Source organism: Rosa rugosa, chromosome 2 (genome assembly GCF_958449725.1).
Source record: "Rosa rugosa chromosome 2, drRosRugo1.1, whole genome shotgun sequence".
NCBI lineage: Eukaryota > Viridiplantae > Streptophyta > Magnoliopsida > Rosales > Rosaceae > Rosa > Rosa rugosa.
In genome coordinates this window covers 13,305,455-13,324,721 of record NC_084821.1, presented here as the reverse complement: position 1 = coordinate 13,324,721, position 19,267 = coordinate 13,305,455, and the positions used below count along the sequence as shown (strand labels likewise).

General features: G+C 40.5%; 2 protein-coding genes and 1 pseudogene across 2 annotated transcripts; 2 read left to right on the top strand and 1 right to left on the bottom strand.

Annotated features, from left to right (window-relative positions):
- Positions 1–5,693: 5,693 nt before the first annotated feature.
- On the bottom strand, positions 5,694–6,227 carry LOC133730385 (uncharacterized). Its single transcript, XM_062157985.1, has one exon. The coding sequence runs from the start codon at positions 6,225–6,227 to the stop codon at positions 5,694–5,696; it is 534 nt and encodes a 177-aa protein (XP_062013969.1).
- A 457-nt stretch (positions 6,228–6,684) lies between these two features.
- LOC133732368 (uncharacterized) lies at positions 6,685–8,584 on the top strand. Its single transcript, XM_062159905.1, has 4 exons — positions 6,685–6,892; positions 6,983–7,088; positions 7,940–8,061; positions 8,196–8,584. The coding sequence occupies exons 1-3, from the start codon at positions 6,781–6,783 to the stop codon at positions 8,016–8,018; spliced, it is 297 nt and encodes a 98-aa protein (XP_062015889.1). The 5' UTR covers positions 6,685–6,780; the 3' UTR covers positions 8,019–8,061; positions 8,196–8,584.
- Positions 8,585–9,478: 894 nt separating this feature from the next.
- On the top strand, positions 9,479–13,503 carry LOC133732369 (subtilisin-like protease SBT4.10; annotated as a pseudogene).
- Positions 13,504–19,267: the final 5,764 nt, after the last annotated feature.

The following is a 19,267-nucleotide window of genomic DNA, read 5'->3' as shown; positions in this document are numbered from 1 at the left end:
GTGTTTAAATTTCCAATTTCTCTCCGCACTAAAATTAACTCGGCTATGGCTGATTTTTGGTGGGGAAAGAGTCCTCTGCAGGTATTCATTAGAAAAGTTGGGCTTTGCTTGGCCTCCCAAAATCAAAAAGGGGGTTTGGGATTCCGAAGTATTGCAGATTTCCATCTAGCTCTTCTAGCAAAGCAGGGGTGGCGCCTTCTATCCAATCCAAATGCCTTGCGGGCTCGTGTTCTCAAAAGTCGATACTTTCCAAGTACTTTTTTTTTTTAGGCTTCTCGTGGTGCATCTCCTTCTTGGGCATGGTCTAGTATTCTTGATGGCCGCTCACTTTCGTCTAGAGGATGTATCTAGCATATAGGGTCTGGAAATTAGATTGATTTTTGGCGCCACAATTTGATACCGAGGTACCCCTCTTAGAGCAAGTTCACCCGTTGGGTCACCTATTATTCACTGCTTTTTAGTGTATATTTTCATTATCTGGGTCACGAAATACACTGTGCCCGTGACGCAGGGCACGAAATACATTGTGCAGGTCACCATGGTGACCCAGAAAGTGATTTAGGGTGACCCATGACACGAAATACACTGTACTCGTGACCCAGAGGGTGAAAATAACACTAAAAAATAGTGAATAGTGGGTGACCTGGTGACCCAACGGGTGAACTTGCTCGAAGCTGCCTCTTGTGACCCCTGCTACTTATGTTTTCTAATTTATTGACCGCTCGGTGGACTGCTGGAATATTGATTATGTTGATGCTCTTTTCCCTGATACAGCTCTTACGGCCTTTAGGGCTACTCTTTTTAGTAGTCAGGATACTACGGACAAGTTACTCTGGTCTGCGGCTTCGTCTGGAGTCTATTAAGTCAAGAGTGGTTATAAGTTTCTGATAAAGAATCACATGCCAACATTAACAGTTCACCCTCATCAGTCCCACTCGGTTCTTGATGAAGTATGGCCTTGGCTGTAGAAGGTAAGAGTAACTCCTAGAGTCAAACACTTTCTTTGGAGGGCGGTTTCTAATGCCTTGGCTACTAATTCCAACCGCCATAGGAGACATATGGCTCGCTCCCCTATCTTCTCTCTGTGATATGCATCCAGAAACCACTGAACACATTCTGTTTCTATGCTTGTGGGCTATGGTTGCTTGGTTTTCTCAGCATTTTTCCTACTGGATTAATCCTCAATCTGTTACGAATATTGATGATTGGATCTCTCGCCTCTTTATCACAAATGGCGACCTTACCTTGACAGATATTGGTTTCTCTACCCAAGTGGTTTTTTTCTATTATGGTTTATTTGGAAGGAGAGATGTCGTTGTGTTAATGTCTCTTCCAATCTAGTTACTGTTGCTACACGGGCTTATGCAGTTGCAATGGAATTTTTGTCGCTCCCCCAGCGCCTACTCTCTTCTTCCAGAGTGGTGAAAGTCTTTCCTTCCGAGAATTCCTCACACTGGCTTCCCCCTCCCACTACTACTTTGAAATTAAACACTGATGCAGCTTAGGACTCACAATCTTTATCTGCTGGCCTCACTGCCCTTCTAAGGGATTCTACTGGTGCTCTCATTGGGGCCTTTTCCTGGAGCGTTTATACCTCTTCCTCGATAGCTGCTGAAGCGATGGCTATTGATATTGGCCTCAGTTTAGCTTCCTCTTTGTCTCTTTCTTCTTTTTAGTTGGAATCATACTCCTTAGTCTTGGTTTCTGCTTTTTTGAATCCTCTTTCGGCAGTTGATTAGTTTGCTTCTCAACTTGTTTCTTCCATTCGAGCAAACGCTGGTAGTTTCAACATCGTTAACTGACGCTGGACCAGTAGGAACGCCAATGCTGTTGCTGACTTATGGTGGAGTTGGCGTCGCGCAGGGTGTGCTCAGTGGATTGAGTCCTCAATCCTCCTCCCTCCCTAATGCGCATTTTGTTGTTTGATGCTACAACCCCTCCGCCTTAATATGTGTTGGTTGGGTCTATTTGTTGGTAGTATCTTTCTGTTTTGCTTTCTGTTGCTTGTTGGGCTCTTTGCCTTTTGTTTTTGATCTTTTTTTTTTTTTGAAAAGTGAATTCATTGAAACTTTTAACGATTACAATCGTTTAGAATGGCATCCCGATTGGGAGCAGACACAAGCCACAAACAGCTTGAAGCTAGAGCAAAGCTAGAACAAACCAGAAAGTGTACTACACCAACAGGTAGTTCATGTACAATAAAATACTGCTCTGCATCACTTATAGAGAAACTAACAGAAAACTAAACATAAATTCCCAACCTCCTCAAAATAATTACCAACAATGAGACCATTGCCATGACCTTGAGGTTTGGAGACCAAATCATCATAATCTGTAACTCGAGCATGCAAGAGATCGGTGGATGACTCAAGACTATGTTTGTCCCAGCACAATTAACACTACTCGCCAGACACGCAATTGTGGTACTCACAGTGTGATTATACCGAGATCTTTTATTGAATATAGCAATGAGGAATCTGCCTGCACGTAAGCACAACACACCCGAAATTATAAGAACACATTTGAGTAAGCAAGTACCCAAACCACCGCCTGGGTCCCAAATCCAAATATGTGGAGAAATCAAGCCCAACCACTGGGCTTTGTCGCGGGCCCAAAGCCAGCCCAACTCCCAAGCCCATAACCTTATTCTGGGCACCCATAAATCTGATATGGGCACCCAATCAAGGCAGGACCAAGCGCCGAAGCAGAGAACCAGTACCGCCACTGCTCCTTGTTGCACCTCCGATGGCCGCATGCCTGGAATCAGCACGCCCTCCATCACCTCCACCCCAGATCATGCCGTCCTCGACAGACGATCCAGGTGATGACATCCTCGGCCACATAATCTGACCATCCCCGTCATCGTGCCGACATCCGGTGGTCTACCCCATCGCCATAATAGGCGGTCAGCCAAACAAAACATCAGTTCCCGTCTGAGGTCGAAGACGACCATCGACTTAGATCTTCTCCACACCAGCCAACGATGAAGAGAAACACGAGCAAAGGGACTGCCAGTGCCCTCATCGCCACATTCCCATGACGAATAGCCTCGCCACTGCTAGTCGATTGGAGTAGGCCTGGGCTCGGGTCGGGCCGGGCCCGGAATTTCGTAAAACCGAGATCGAGCCCGAAACAATCGGTCAGGGCCGGTTCGAGCTTTTTCAAAAATAGAAACCGACAGAAACCGATCCCAAATGGGCCGGTTCGGTCTTCGGGCTTTTCGGGCCCAATATGCAAAATATACACAAAATTTAGTAAGAGGCAAGGTTTGAACCCCCGACCTCTTACACGAAATGCTTGCTCCCAACCACTAGAGCACAAGATGCTCTCAACACATTATGTGCAAAGCTTATATTTATTTCGTCCTAGGCGGTAGAAGTAAAACAAAATAGAACCCAGAACCCTCTTTTACTTTCTATACTCTCTTTCTCTTCGACACTTCTTCTTCTTCTTCTGCAGTTCTACTTCATATCTTCTTCTTCTTCTTTTTTTTCCTTTTTTCTTCCTTCCCAATCCCCATTATGCAGTTCTCTATTTACCAAGTACCATATCTATTTACCAATTACCATATATTCATCAAATCAACATCTTGCGTCTGGGGAGCATGAGGTATGTGTTGGATCTGGAATTCCTTCTGGCAAAAAAAAAAACTCTTTCAATTCCCAGCTGAGGTATGTGTTGGATCCTCATAGTCTTGTCACTTTTTCTGATTCCAACAAAAGCCCAAATTTGATTTCTTTGTTCACATGGTTTATGGGTGTTTACTGAAATTCTGCTTCTTCATATGTGGAGACTGGGGACTCCAGTATTGCTTTGGTTGCTTCAGGAGCCACTGCAAATTTGAGTATGGAGGAGGAGGAGGAGCTGGCTTGGGAGGAGAGTTTCGAGAGGCTGAGATGATTTCGAGAGGCTGAGATGGAGGGGAAAGGTTTAGGAGGAGGAGGAGCTGGGCAGCTGGCTTGGGAGGAGATGGTTTCACTGAGATGGAGGAGAAATCGGGTCGGGTCGGGCTTTCGGTCTCCGAATATTTGAAGCCCGAGACCGAACCGAAAATATACATTCGGGTCGGGCTTTGCACCGAACTGAGATTTTCCATACTAAAACCGAACCGAATCGGGCTTTTTTGCTTGGTCCGGGTCGGGTCTTCGGTCTTTCGGGTCCCGACGCCCACCCCTAGATTGGAGGATCCTCCGAAGAATCACCGCCGCTCTCCTTTCTGCTCAAACCCTAGGGTTTGCTTCTGATCTGTTGTTGTAATGCCAAAAAAAATAAAATAAAAAATTCGGTCTTTTTCGATGAACTTTTTTCCTTCATTGTTGTTTGTTATACTAGTTTTAGGTTTTAGGGCAACTATAGTTTGTTTTAATTTTCCCTCAGATGGCCACGATGCAGTGGCGGAACCAGAAATTTTACTTTGGGGGGGTCCAGTCTAGCAATACAGGACTAGATTTAGAAATTTTAATTAATTTATTTTAGTTAACTATATGTTAATTTTAGCCGTGTTTGTATGTCATTTTTCATTTACAAGTTTATTAAAATTTAATTTAATATCCATAACAATAGTGAAACGATACTCATTTGAATAAAGAATTGAGTAAAACAGTAATGATAGTAATTATTTAGAAGGCTAAATCTACAAAATCTTATAAAATCATATATATATTTTTTAAATTGAGAATGGAAATTTAGTTCCACACCATCATAATAGCATACTCGCAAATCGCAATAGAGAAGAAGCACAAAATTGACATAAGTTTCTCACATTCAAAACCATTAAAAACCCTAACATCTATGGCAAATATATATATATATTATCTAACAAATTGTTAATTACTTTTCGTCAACCTACTCAATTCAATAAAATATTATAATCACATGCACATTCACCTTTCTGCTTATTTTTGTTATCTCTTACCTATCAAGTACGTGGTAGTGTGGGATTGGCTTTGGGAGGGGTCCATATATAGGAATAAAATGATTTTTAAAGCTTTTATTACTGCAACACATGCTATTGCACGACATTTGTCAAATCTTTTGGGGGGGGGGGGAAGCCGGGAAGGGTCCGGACCCGTCGGACCCGATTGTAGTTCCGCCCCTGCCACGATGGTTATTCCAATGACTAGGCTATGAAGATCGGTGTGGATGGGTTCACAAGGGTTGCCACGAGGGTGGTGATAGTGGAAGGATATCAATAAGTGAATGGTTTTGGGTTTGCTGCAATACTTGTGGCGGTCGTGGGGAAAGCAAGGAGCATGGTTCCTAACAATTCTTATGTGTTAGGATTCAATTTTATTGTAGTGCTATAGTTATGACAATTTTCAAGGGACCAAATGTTTTATACAATTATACTTGAAATGTTCTTATTGGCAATGTACATGCATAATGATATTTTTAGGACATGGTGTGAAAAACAACGTGGTTTTTCTTATTGTTGACTACAATGATATATTTTGCACTCTCTCAAGATTCTTTTCTCAAAAGCCTATAAAATTAGTGATTAATAATTGTATTCATCTAATCAGTAATTGATCAAATAAAGTATGCTTACATCCAATAGTTGAAAATAAAATAACTTAACTTTTTGAACAGAAATAAATGCATTAAAACTGGGAACCAAGAACAAAACAAAAACAAAGCAGAGCTAAACCCCTGCCCAAAACACGCAGGGAACAGGGGAGCTAACACGAAATAAACTAAGTTGGAGCATGTTCTGCATCATACAAGAGAATATGAGTAAAGGAGGAAGGTGGAAACCGAACCCAATCAGCTGGACACTGCCTCCTGCGAGCTAACAAGGCGATGTGGTCTGCTGCCTGATTAGCTATTCTGCTGGTCCAACCCCAGCTAAAAGAACCAAGATCAACTGTTAAAGCTCTGATATGATCCACAAGAGGCAACACAGCCCAATCGGTGGATGTGGTGGAATGGGTGAGGAGCTTAACAAGTTGGAGAGAATCAATCTCAAACAGAAAATGAGTAGATGGTATGGATAGGGCTAACTGGACACCCAATCTAACTGCTAATGCTTCTGCAACCAAAGACGAAGAAGCATGGGTAAATAAAACCTTCCCAGATACAAGTGAACCAGAAGAGTTCCTAGCCACAGCAGCCAGTCCTGTTCCTTCCAAAGTCCATGAAGCATCAGTATTTATTTTTATCTGGGAAGGTAAAGGAGGGGACCATTTTGGTTTGGGAGGGGGACGCAAAGACACTAACTGATTACCCATTTGAAGAGAAGGATCCTTAAACTGATCCAAAAACTCTGAAGATGCATTGAAAGAAAGAGAGGCCACTAAGAAAGGATTAGGTTGAACATCATTAAAAACACAGTGACATCGATGTTTCCAAATGTTCCAAAGAAGAAAACTGATATGAGTATAAACAGTGCTTCGAAAAGAAGAAGTGGTTGAAAAATAACTTAACTTAAAAATAATTATTTACACTACTGGATTTACATTCAATGATTGTTGAGCATAATTTTCTTAGTTAATTACTGTGATCAGAACATGCTCTGGGCGATTAATATGGTTAGTTTAGGCTCGGTTAACCGGCTTGAAATCTTGTTTTATATTCCCTTTTTACATTCTTTTCAATTAAGTGAATGAATATTATTTGTTTTGTTTTTTCTAAAAAAAAAAAAAAAAAAAAAAAAATTAACAGTTGGTCCAAAGACAAACACGTCTTTTACGCCAAAAGCAAAATCAAAACCGAGTCACTGAGTTTCGATTCCCTTGTCTCTCACTACATCGAAACTCAAATCTCCTCCTTGACCCCGCAAACATGAAGAAAGAAGACACCGTGAAGCTGATCAGCGCCGAGGGCTTCGAATTCGTCGTCCACAAAGACGCCGCCATGGTCTCTCAGACCATCCGCAACATGCTCACATCTCCAGGTATATTTCTTTCTCTAATTAGTTTCAAGATAGTAGCGATTAGAGGATTAGGGTTTCAATTTTGAAAATTTCGTGTGTGTTTTTGGGCAGGGGGTTTTTCTGAAACGGAACACGGTGAGGTGACGTTCCCTGAGATCAGCACCACCATTCTTGAGAAGATCTGCAAGTATTTTTATTGGAATCTTCAATTCGCCAGGTTTGGATTCTCTGTGTTTCGTTTTTTTGCTTAGGAATTTTGCAGCATCAATGTTAATGCCTAATTGCTCATGTAGGTTTGACTGTTCTGTTGGTGTATTAGAAATTTATAGGTTTCTGAATTGAACAATATATTTGATCAATGTTAAGTTAATACTGTCATTATAGGCTGTAAATTTAAACAAAGCTTATCATATCGAAGTTTTGTATCATCTTAATTGCAATAGAGTGTCGAAGTAACGAATGATCGTTAGGCCACCAAACAATTTGGACATCACCCTTGTGAACTTCTAAAGTTGACTCCTTTTTTCTTCGGAAAAAAAAAAAAAAAAAAAAAGAAGGAAAAAGGTCCAACCTTTAAGCCACCCGACTCTATAAAAGGATGTGAGAAGATGAGAGGAATTTAGGATAATCTCGGTATTTTCATCCATAGTTTTGCAAAGAGCATTTCCCCTAGGTTGGTAGTTTATGTACTTTTTTTGTGGTTTTCTTTTCTTTTTTAATAATGTACCTCTATCTCTTGTAAAACAGTAATGTGTCTCAGTTTTGATTACTTCTTGTGAATAATGAACACATCAAATGTGCATCTAATACTGACACGACTCAAGCAACATAAGAGCTGGCAACAGAGAAGTAAAAGAGAGGTGGTATAAGAAATATATTGGTTTGGTGAACCATATACTTGCATGATAAATGGAGTTGAATTGTGGGCTTCTCATCTGGATATTGGTTGATGCTTCAGTTGACTATGGTTGCTAGTTGGAACTAGTAATATTTGATAGTTTGATGGGAATACTCTTTTTGCTCACCATCTTTTCCATATTTTTTATTGTAATATTGTTCTTTGGGCAGTGGTAAGCAGACTGAGTTTCACATTGAACCAGAACTGACCCTGGAGTTGATGATGGCAGCCAATTATCTTCATACATAGTATATCATTTCTCCCTCGTGGGTGATTGAACCCTATTTGTAATGTAAGATAACTTTTTGGTACCAGTTCCCAAGATTTTCATGTATACTCTTAATTTCTATTGATTAATTTTGGTTTAAGTTAACTTTTTTGTTTTTTGTTTTTTTTTTTTCTGTCTTTGTTTATGGCTACTTGTAGTGATTATCCAGGAGGATGTATGAGGATATGGTTGTACTCTGCTTGAAGACCTTAGGAATTTCTAACTGGTGTCGAGCACCAGTATTCTCTCCTAGTCTGCAATGTAGTATATGTATGATGAGGTTCTTGCACTTGGACTCTTGGAAAACAGTGTGAGATCCATTGTAGTAAAATTCATCCAGTTGCAACTTATAAGACTGTGAGATTCTTCTATTAATGTTAATGATTAGTCTTAAAGAGAAACATAATTAGAGTAGATTTTTTATGCCCCACTGTACTCTCAGAACTGATGCTAGTCAACTGTGCTTGTTGGCAAGGAGACAGTGCAGTTACCCATAAGTTCTTAATATTCTTGCAGATATAACATCCCGATACCTTGTTTACAGTCAGTCTGTTACTTTGCTTTTTTTGTTTTTTGTTTTTGGGTATGTTTGTTTTTTTTTTTTGTTCAATTTTGGGTATGATTGTTACTTTGCTTGTGATGTCTGAAATTTTAGTTTGATTATGCACACCAAAAAAAGAAATTTAGTTTGATATTTCTTTGGTTAATAAGTTACGGACACAGTTGCCTGCAGAGTTGTTCAAAGTTTTAAAAGCAACATATATGTGTTTTCCTCTGAAGGTGTTATGGCTGTGTCTGATGCTAAAAATGGACATGATAATCATAGTCCTGGTTCGTATGATAGCTTTCATTCCAAAGTGGCTTAAAGCAAACAACTCTTCAGCTGGAATTGGTAGAAATTGTCTTGCTGTTCTGGATCTTCAAGCAAGAACATGTCTGCATTCTAAAGTTATCAATCTGTCTTTGAAAGTGGGTAGAAAAGTTGCTTGCAGTTTGAATTCAGAGCAGTCTCTGATCCTGCTCGCTCATGAATAGAAGGATTCACGTTCACGAAAGATCAGGAAAAGAATAAAAATGATGCAAGGCCAAATAAATTTGGATTCCCTCTCGCTTTCACAAAACTATCACCTCACACTGAAGCCACAAACTCGTCATGTTCTCTCATGCATTACTTCAAACACCTGGGGTGCTTCTCTCAAATTTCATCTGCTCAAGTGCTCTTTGCCCACTTAAAATCAGTCCCAAGAACAAAAGATTAAATCTTTTCAAATGGCCAGGGGTTAATCAGTAGGAAGGTCTACATTGTGTACGTAGTCACTCCAAGATGGGCTGCAGTCAGAACTCTCACCATCAAGCACATTGTGTTTCTCCATTCAAATAAGGGTACCTTCTCTTCTTCCTTTTGTTTTTGCTATTTTTTGTTTTCTTTACCCTCAGTGATTGATTACAGCCGGTAGAGAAGCATGGATTCTTCATTCTTTGTATTTGGCAGAAAAAAATTTAAGAGTTTATCTTGTGATAAGAAATTGTGTATGCAAATTGAATAGTCTGCCTGGAGCCTTAATCCAGGCTTTTGCGAATATTTTAGAGTCATTGTTTTACTCTTTATACATAATCAAACTCCATATCATCCTATGAATTGTTGACGAGGAATCAATTTTGTGAATTAGCTGTAACTCCATAGATGCAAATGAAAGAAAGGAAAGATATGTGAATGCTGAATGGTGATAATGTGATGATGTATACTAAGAAATGTCCATCATATGAATTTTCAATTGTACATGAAGAATCAATTATGTAAGTTAGCTGTAATTCCAAAGATGCAAATAAAGTGAAGGAAAGAAATTGTGAATGCAAATTGAATAGTCAGCCAGCGTGGCATACGTTTTACAAGTTATAATATTTCTTCCATGTAGGATGAAAATTATTTACACCCAAAAAGCAACAATGAATGCTTTATCAGTATAAATTAGTCTTCTTACACCCACAAAGTGTTTGAGAATTGACAATGGCTAACCATGGAGCTCTTCTGTTTCATTATGTTTTCCCCATTCTCATCCTTATTGTGAGTGTATTGTGCAGAGCTACTTGTGAGGATAGAAGGGTAAGACTGTAAGAGTCATGTTTGTTGTGAAACAATAGAGTTCTCTTTTGCTTGAAAGTAACATCACTAGGCCAGATCAACAGGCATTGATTGTATTTGAAAATTAATTTGCTTATTTTTGTTATTGACTGTGAATACAATGATGATTGATGATGATGCAGGTCTATATTGTGTACTTGGGGTCGCTTCCTTATGGATTGTACTCACCATTGTCTCACCACCATAGTATTCTACAGAGTTGTCCAGAGCAGGTTGTCTATCTAGATCTAAGTTACTTTTCCTCTTTTTTTTTTCTCCTTTTAGTCATATGTATAATCCAGGGCAGTTTGTATTCAATAATGTCTCACCAACTTAGTGTTCTTATGTCCTCTCTCTCTCTCTCTCAGTTCTGAAAATGTTTTGTTAAGAAGTTGCAAAAGGAGTTTCAATGGATTTGCTGCCAAGCTCTCGGACCAGGAACGAGAAAAACTTTCTAGTGAGTGCTTCCTCAATAAACTTTCCTTCTGCCATTATGAAGGAGTAATATGGTTTGGTTTGAGATTTTGTCTTGTTAATAATTGTGCACTGCAGACATGAAGGAAGTAGTCTCTGTCTTTCCGAGCAGAATATTGCAACTTCAGACAACAAGATCTTGGGATTTTATGGGTTTGAATGAGAAAGTTAGTCGAAATGCCACTGTTGAGAGTGATATCATTGTTGGTGTGATTGACACTGGAATTTGGCCCGAGTCTGAGAGCTTTAAAGATGATGGTTTTGGTCCTCCTCCTAAGAAGTGGAAAGGTGCTTGTGAAGGGGGAAAAAAATTTACTTGCAACAAGTATGTTCCCTCACTATTCATTAATTCATCTCTTGGCCCCTCCATAACCACACTATATGATCCTGGTCCCCTTTGACATAAGACAAACTCTCGGTTCTTCTAGATTATTTGCATAACCGAACTGTTCATGTGAAAGCACATGAAACTACCTTAGGTACTCCAGACTCGTGGTTCTGTATAATTTATAACTAAGACCAATAAGTATTATTGTATTTTTCCCCAGTTAGGAAACGTATGAAAAATGTTTTTTATTCAACTTCTGAAAATTGTTATAATTTCATGTAAAACGTATTGAGATTTTATCGACACTGAAAAACTGTTTACTTTTCAGAAAGCTCATTGGAGCTCGGTAATACTCATCAACAGACTCTGCAAGGGATGAAGTAGGCCATGGAACCCACACTGCCTCAACAGTAGCAGGGAATTGGGGGGGGGGGGAGGTTTCCCAGCAGCAAGAATTGCAGCATATAAAGCTTGCACTCCATATTGTGAATCACACAATATTTTGGCTGTATTTGACGATGCTATTGCTGATGGTGTTGACATTACAATTTCAATTGGATTTGGTATGATACTAGAGTTCGATGGGGATCCTATTGCAATTGGTGCTTTTCATGCTATGGAGAAAGGGATACTAACCTCACACTCTTCTGGTAACTATGGTCCTTGGGGTGCTTCTGTTCAAGTGTAGCACTATGGATACTGACAGTTGCAGCAAGTAGCACAGATCGGCGGATCATTGACAAGGTTGTTCTTGGAAATGGTAGTATACTAGTGGTAAGTCTCATCAACTTCGTCTATCCTTTAAATAAATTTATTCATGAATTTGCATTTCATTGAGATTCTCTGTTTTATTTTTTGATAGTCTTAATTATTAAACAGGGAAATTATGTTAACACTTTCACATTAAATGGAACTAGTCTTCCTCTGATACATGGAAAAGATGTTTCACGTAATTGCACTGAACGAGACGCTAGGTAATTTTTTGACCTTTCATTTTAACTGCCAGCATTCTAAAATCTAAACAAATTAGTCAAAATGCTAAAGTACTGACTTGTTGTATTGCAGTGATTGTGTTGAAGGCTGCCTGGACAGTGATCTAGTAAAGGTCAAGATTGTGTTATGTGATGACTACATTAATGAAAATCTTGAGGCATATAAAGCTGGACGCACTGGGTTCAGTTTTATATAATTATTGCAATGCTGATGCTTTTTCTTTGGTTCTCCCAGTAGCTGCAACGACTCTAAATGGCGCAAATTATAGTGTGCTCATGTCCTATATCAGCTCCACAAAGTATTGATTCGTTTGGATACTTCATAACGCGATTTTCTCATGATGATACTTGCTTTACATAACAGAATGTGCCTTGTATTTTACAGAGACCCTCGAGCAAATAAATATATTGAAAAGTGAAGTCATAAAAGCTGCTGCACGCCTGCACCTGCTGCACCTATACTCACTCCCTTCTCTTCATGTGGACCGAATACAGTTTTACCCGAAATTATTAAGGTATATGTTTTCTTGTCCCTATATATATATATGTGTGTGTGTGTGTGTGTGTGTTTCTATCCATAGATATGATGATAACATTTACACTAATGTTTTTGAGCCAGACATTAGTGCCCCGGGGGCACAAATATTGGCTGCATATTCACCTGTTGCGCCTATCTCATCTATTCCTGTACCTGGCGACTTTAGGCGTGTAAAATACAATATACAATCTGGAACCTCCATGGCTTGCCCCCACGCTGCTGGTGCAGCTGCATATGTTAAAACAATCCACCCTGATTGGTCTCCGGCAGCCATCAAATCATCTCTTATGACTACTGGTATTGTCTTAATAATAGCTATTGCTTCATTAGTCTCATTCTTTTTTGGGGTCAAATTTAGCCTCATTTGGAATTTCAAGATTATGATGGTATCAAATCTTTTTCTTATGCAGCTTGGTCCATGAATAGTACCATTACTGACCCTTCTGGTGAATTCGGCTATGGAAGCGGACATATCAATTCTGTAGAAGCTTTAAATCCAGGGCTTGTGTATGAAGCTTCCAAAGAAGATTAGATAACGTTGCTGTGCATGAGCTATAATGAAACCAGAGTTAGACTTGTATCAGGAGATAACACCACATGCCCTACAGGGTCTGACAAAGGATCACCAAGGAATCATAATTACCCATCAATGGGAGCTAAAGTTAAACCCATGGAATCATTTACTGTTGAGTTTAGTAGAAGAGTTAAAAATGTTGGCCTTGCAAAGTCCACTTACAAGTCAAAATCTTCTCCACATCGAAACTTGATATCAAGGTGGTGCCTGATGTTCTTTCCTTCAAGTCCTTGAACGAGGAGAAGACTTTTAATGTGACTGTTGTGGGGAGCAGTTTGCCAGTTGAATCACATGTCTCGGCATCATTGGTTTGGTCTGATGATACTCACAGCGTTCGAAGTCCAATAGGACAGTATCTTAGAGCATCTGTAATGACTTGCAATTTCAAATGAGTTTGAATGAATAAAATCTAGAGAATTCAAGATATGTTGTAGAGAATTGGAAAAATTGTATTGTATTGTATTCATCTCACCATGAGGTTTATATAGGGTTACATCATGTATACAAAAGGCAATACATAATAGCTATACTAATCACTTGCACATTACGAGTCTGTCAATCGCATACATTACGAGTCTGTCAATCGCACATTACAAGTATGTCAATCGCATACATTAAGCAATACCTATTGCATGAATAGTCATTATCATTTACAACACTCCCCCTTGGATATTCCATGTCAATAGTGTGCCTCTGCTATGCGCTTCTAAGTTGCCTCGTCAAAAACTTTGTCAAGTAATAAAAACCCTGTGGGAAAAAACAACATTGGTCGAAGGAGAAAAAGAGCACAACGCGCGTGAATGTGGAGTAGTCGACATCCTTCAACACTCCCCTTTGTGCCGCTCAAACTCGGTGATGACGCTTTGATCGTTGCCTCACTAAAAACCTTGTCAGGTAACAAAAATCCTGTGAGACAAAAATAACCCTGGTCAAAGGGCAAAAAGAGCACAACTCGTCCTTCACTCTTCGAGATCGAACATGTAGACATCATAGCTCCCCCTGATGTCAAGGTCTCCCCCTGATTTCTACAATTATGGGAGTTCGGATAACTTTCTTAATCCGATGCTCTTCACATGTTTCTCGAAGGTGGATTTAGGTAACGACTTGGTAAACAAGTCCGCTACATTATCCTCTGAACGGATTTGATTCACTTCAATATTTATAAGTGTTTGTTGTTGCTGATTGTAAAAGAACTTAGGCGATATATGCTTGGTGTTGTCGCCCTTGATGAAACCTAACTTCATTTGCTCAATACAAGCTGCATTATCTTCATAAATGCATGTAGGTTAATCTGTGGTAGACTTTCAAACCACAAGTTCCTCGAATGTGTCTAACTACAGACCTTAGCCATATGCATTCTCGCATGGCTTCATGTAGAGTGATAATCTCTGCATGATTTGAGGAAGTAGCAACAAGGGTCTGCTTTGTAGACCTCCAAGATATCGCAGTACTTCCCATGGTAAAGACATAACCCGTTTGGGAGCGACCTTTGTGAGGGTCAGAGAGATACCCTGCATCAGCAAAACCCATCAAGACATCGTTGTCATTTTGATGGAGGGGAGGAGGAGCACGGAATGTGGCGTTTTTCCTTGTGGAGTCCAACCCCACAATTCCGTTATTTCTTTTCTCTCTGTAGGGATAGAACAAGCCTATATCAATCGTACCTCTCAAGTATCGAAAGATTGTCTTTATGCCAATCCAATGGCGGCGTGTTGGCGCAGAACTGTGTCGAGCTAACAAGTTCACTGCGAATGAGATGTCCGGTCTTGTGCATTGAGCTAAGTACAATAATGCGCCTATTGCACTTAGATAGGGCACTTCAGCCTCTAATAAGTCTTCATCCTCATCCCTTGGACGAAACGGATATTTTTCAGGCTCAAGACTACGACCGATCATGGGAGTACTCACAGGCTTTGCTTTATCTTCATTAAAGCGCCTTAATAATTTTTGAGTATATGCTGACTGATGGATCATAATCCCATCACTACGGTGCTAGAGTTTTAGTCCGAGGCAAAACCGTGTTTTCCCAAGATCTTTCATCTCAAATTAGGATTTCAAGTACTTAGCAGTTTCCTTTAACTCATCTAGAGTTCCAATTAGGTTCATGTCATCGACATAAACTGCTACAATTGCAAATCCGGAACTTGTCCTTTTTATAAACACGCATGGGCATATTTCATTGTTCTCATATCCCTTCCCAATCAAGTAGTCACTTAGACGGTTATACCACATCTGTCCTGATTGTTTCAATCCATATAGTAAGCATCTCAATCTTATTGAAAACGCGCTCCGTGGTTTAGAGCCACTTGACTTGGGTAATTGAAGTCCATCTGGAACCTTCATATATATCTCTGAATCTAGATCCCCATAGAGATATGTTGTAACCACATCCATAAGCTGCATGTCAAGTTTTTCGGAAACTACCAAACTGACAAGGTAGCGGAACGTTATAATGTCCTTTACAGGAGAATATGTCTCCTCGTAGTCGATTCCAGGGCGTTGTGAGAAACCTTGCGCTACAAGGCGGACTTTGTATCTAACAACCTCATTTTTCTCATTACGCTTTCTAACAAAGACCCATTTATGGCCAACAGGCTTTATACTTGGGGGTGTCAGTGTTATAGGCCCAAATACCTGTCTCTTTGTTAGTGAATCCAATTCAACCTGGATCGCATCTTTCCATTTAGGCTAGTCTGCTCTTCGTTGACATTCTTCAACGGGGAACGAGGTTCGATATCATCGTGTTCTATAATTCTTTGATCAATAGAATATGCAAACACATCATCAAGGATAATAGAATCTCGATTCAACGTCTCATGTACACTAGTGTAATTCATGGAGATCTCTCTATTCCCTGGAATTGGTTCTAACATTGGAGCGTCCCCCAGTGATGTCTCTTGGACATAACCATAATCCGGAATATCTTCATGAGATGGGTTATTTATGTCGATGATTAATGGATCTTTCTGTGCCAAACTCGCTTTCTTTATCGGGCGAGAATCCATCGAACCTTTGGGCCTCCCACGTTTCCTTGCTGGGAGCCCGGCCTGAGCCACATTGCCATCACTAATAGTGGTGGCGGCGCCATGCCCAATACCCCTAGGGGTGGCGCCATGTCCATGATTTTAAGGGACATCAATCCTTGCAGGCACGTTTGCAGCAGGTATATGTGATCTTGTCACTTTAGCAATATCAGAAAATGCATCATGCATAGAGTCTGCTACGTTCTGAAGATCGAGAATTCTCCGCACTTCAATTTCGGACTGTGCGGTTCGGGGATCAAGATGAGACAAAGTGGGGACAGACCACGACAATTCCTGTCGTTCCTGTTGAACATTATTGTTCCTATCTCCCCCTAACGACGGGAAGACTGTCTCATCAAAGTGACAATCTGCAAATCTAGCGGTAAATAGATTGCCTGTCAAGGGTTCTAAGTAGCGGATAATGATTGGAGAGTCATATCCAACATAAATGCTTAATCGTCTTTGAGGACCCATTTTGGCGCGCTGTGGCGGCGCAATTGGCACATAAACTGTACACCCAAATATACGTAAGTGTGAGACATCAGGCTCATATCCAGTAACCATCTGGGACGCAGAAAAGGGTTGAGTGGCAGTAGGCCGCAGACGAATGAGCACAGCTGCATGCAATATTGCATAGCCCCAAGCAGAAACAGGGAGATTGGTGCGCATAACCAATGCTCTAGCGACCATTTGAAGTCTTTTAATGGCAGCTTCTGTAAGACCATTTTGGGTGTGAACATGAGGAATAGGGTGTTCAACCTCAATCCCAATGGACATGCAATAGTCATCAAACGTTTTTGATATAAACTCTCCAGCATTATCAAGACGAATTGACTTAATGAGATGATCAGGGTGGTGAGCCCGTAATTTAATGATTTGTGCTAGGAGTTTAGCAAATGTAGCATTTCTTGTGGACAATAGCATGACATGTGACCATCGTGTCGATGCATCAACCAACACCATAAAATATCTAAATGGTCCGCAAGTTGGTTGAATAGGTCCACAAATATCACCTTGGATTCTTTGTAAAAATGGAATATTTTCCTTAGTGTCATTTGCATAGGATGGTCTCGATCCTAATTTTGCTAAAGGGCAGGCTTTGCAAAACGAAAGATGGGCTTTAGAAGTAACCAGGGAAGTATCCGATTGTGCCACGAAGTCACAATTGACTTTAGAAGTAGAAAAAGGAACCAAGGAGGTATTGGTGGCGTCAATACCACTTTTGGGCCGCAGGGGGTAAGCGGCGCCAGCCCTACCTTGGATCGAATTTTGGTTCTGACTTCTTTTCGTTTTGAAAAATGGATGTCCGTGTACGTGAAGTCTTTAATATATGGATCATTATATCACGACCTGGGTGTCCCAAACGGTCATGCCAAAGCCTATATGTGTCAGAATCCCATAAGCCATCTCTCATGATATGGTTGGATTCAATAATTCGAATAGTGGTTGCATATAACCCACTAGATCGACACATAAATTTCTCTAATACTCGTTTATATCCGTAGTCATTAGAGGTGATGCAAAGGAACTCTTGTCCATTCTCACAATGTGTTTCCACATGAAAACCATTGGCTCTTTTATCTTTAAAACTCAATAGGGTCCTTCCAGCCCTAGGAGCATATAGAGCTTCGGTGACATTAATACTTGTACCATTTGGCAACATAAATTGAGCTGGTCCTCGACCATGAATCAATTGTGATGGTCCAGCCATCGTAGTCACAGAAGATCGACTAGGCATCATCCATAGAAATAGTTGCCTATGTCGCAATATAGTATGTGTCACTATCAACAAGGCATTCCAACTCTCCAGGAAACATACTGAAAAATAATAAAGTTCAGAATTAAAACATGTCCATGATATCGAATAATAATACGATACTTTATTAATAAAGATAGCCAATGATTACATCAAAGGTCCCAAAAAGTCTAATCCAAAATAAAATCAAACTAAGACACATTGTAGTCACTCTATCCGTTTGGTAACTCCAATCAAATATGACCAGGAAAGTAGAGAGAGATGTTGGTGGAGCGAGGCTCTCTTAAGTACCATTAATCTCAATGACTTTCCTAGACATCATATTTCATTGGGTGCACCACATAAGAAAGAGTTTAATACAATTGTCATTTATTGACTAAGGCATATTGCCATTACAAAAATTCTTGGAAAATAAAAGGACTAATCTAATCAAAGTCTGCAGTATCCTTGTGCACTTCATCGTCAGCTTTGAAGTCCTCTATGGTGAGATGGATGTCTCCACCATTTTCTTCTTCTTCTGCAAGGTACACTTCTTGCTCCCTCAGGTCCCTGTATGCCCTGTATCTTGCAGCTAGTTGCTCGCTTGCCTTGCATTGCTTGAACCAATGCTCACTTGATCCACATCGATGACACACATCATTGTGGTTGCCTCCCTTTAATTGAGGTGCACGTTGTGGGCGTTCCCTAGGAGAGTTAGTGCCACCACCACGACCCATGGTGCCACCACCACGGGCCATGGCACCACCACCAAGGCCAGGGTTGCCACGACCCCCTCTCCCACGTGTGGCATTGCCACCACGTGTATCCGCACCAAACTTGCGGTTTCCTTCCTGGTTAGGGCGGTTATATGGACCCATACGTCCCTCATATCCCTTATTCTTAGGGTTTCGCTCCTTGCGCCCTCTTTTGGGTGCATTATAATTCGCCTCATGAACGCTCTTAGTTCCAATGAGCCTTGAATTATAATTCCTCACGAGTATGTTATCATGTTTCTCAGCTACAGATATGAGATTGATAAGCTGATGAAACCTCGTGATCCGTCCAGCATTGACTTCAGTGCGGTATTGCTTTGATACCACAATAGCTGAAACGGGGAAGGTGGAGAGAGTTTTCTCAATTAGCTCTTGCTCTATGATAAGTTGTCCACAAAACCTCAACATGGACTGTAAGCGAAGAGCGTCTGAATTATATTCAGCAACAGACTTGAAAGCAGCAAAGCGCAGATTGTTCCATTGAACCTTCAAGTCAGGGAGGAAGGAATCTTGGACATTGCCAAAGCGCTCTTCTAGCGCTACCCATAGCTCTCTTGCATCCTTGATCGACATATACTCCAATCTGAGTGCCTTGTCCATATGGCGTCGCATCAAGATAACTGCTTGAGCATGCTTTGTAGGTGTTCGCACAAACACACGATCCGGGTTAG

Coding starts and splice junctions, on each gene's coding strand:
- LOC133730385 (XM_062157985.1), bottom strand. CDS start 6,227: ATGGGTAATCAGTTAGTGTCTTTGCGTCCCCCTCCCAAACCAAAATGG.
- LOC133732368 (XM_062159905.1), top strand. CDS start 6,781: ATGAAGAAAGAAGACACCGTGAAGCTGATCAGCGCCGAGGGCTTCGAA. Junction 6,893..6,982: donor CAACATGCTCACATCTCCAG/GTATATTTCTTT, acceptor GTTTTTGGGCAG/GGGGTTTTTCTGAAACGGAA. Junction 7,089..7,939: donor TGGAATCTTCAATTCGCCAG/GTTTGGATTCTC, acceptor TTCTTTGGGCAG/TGGTAAGCAGACTGAGTTTC.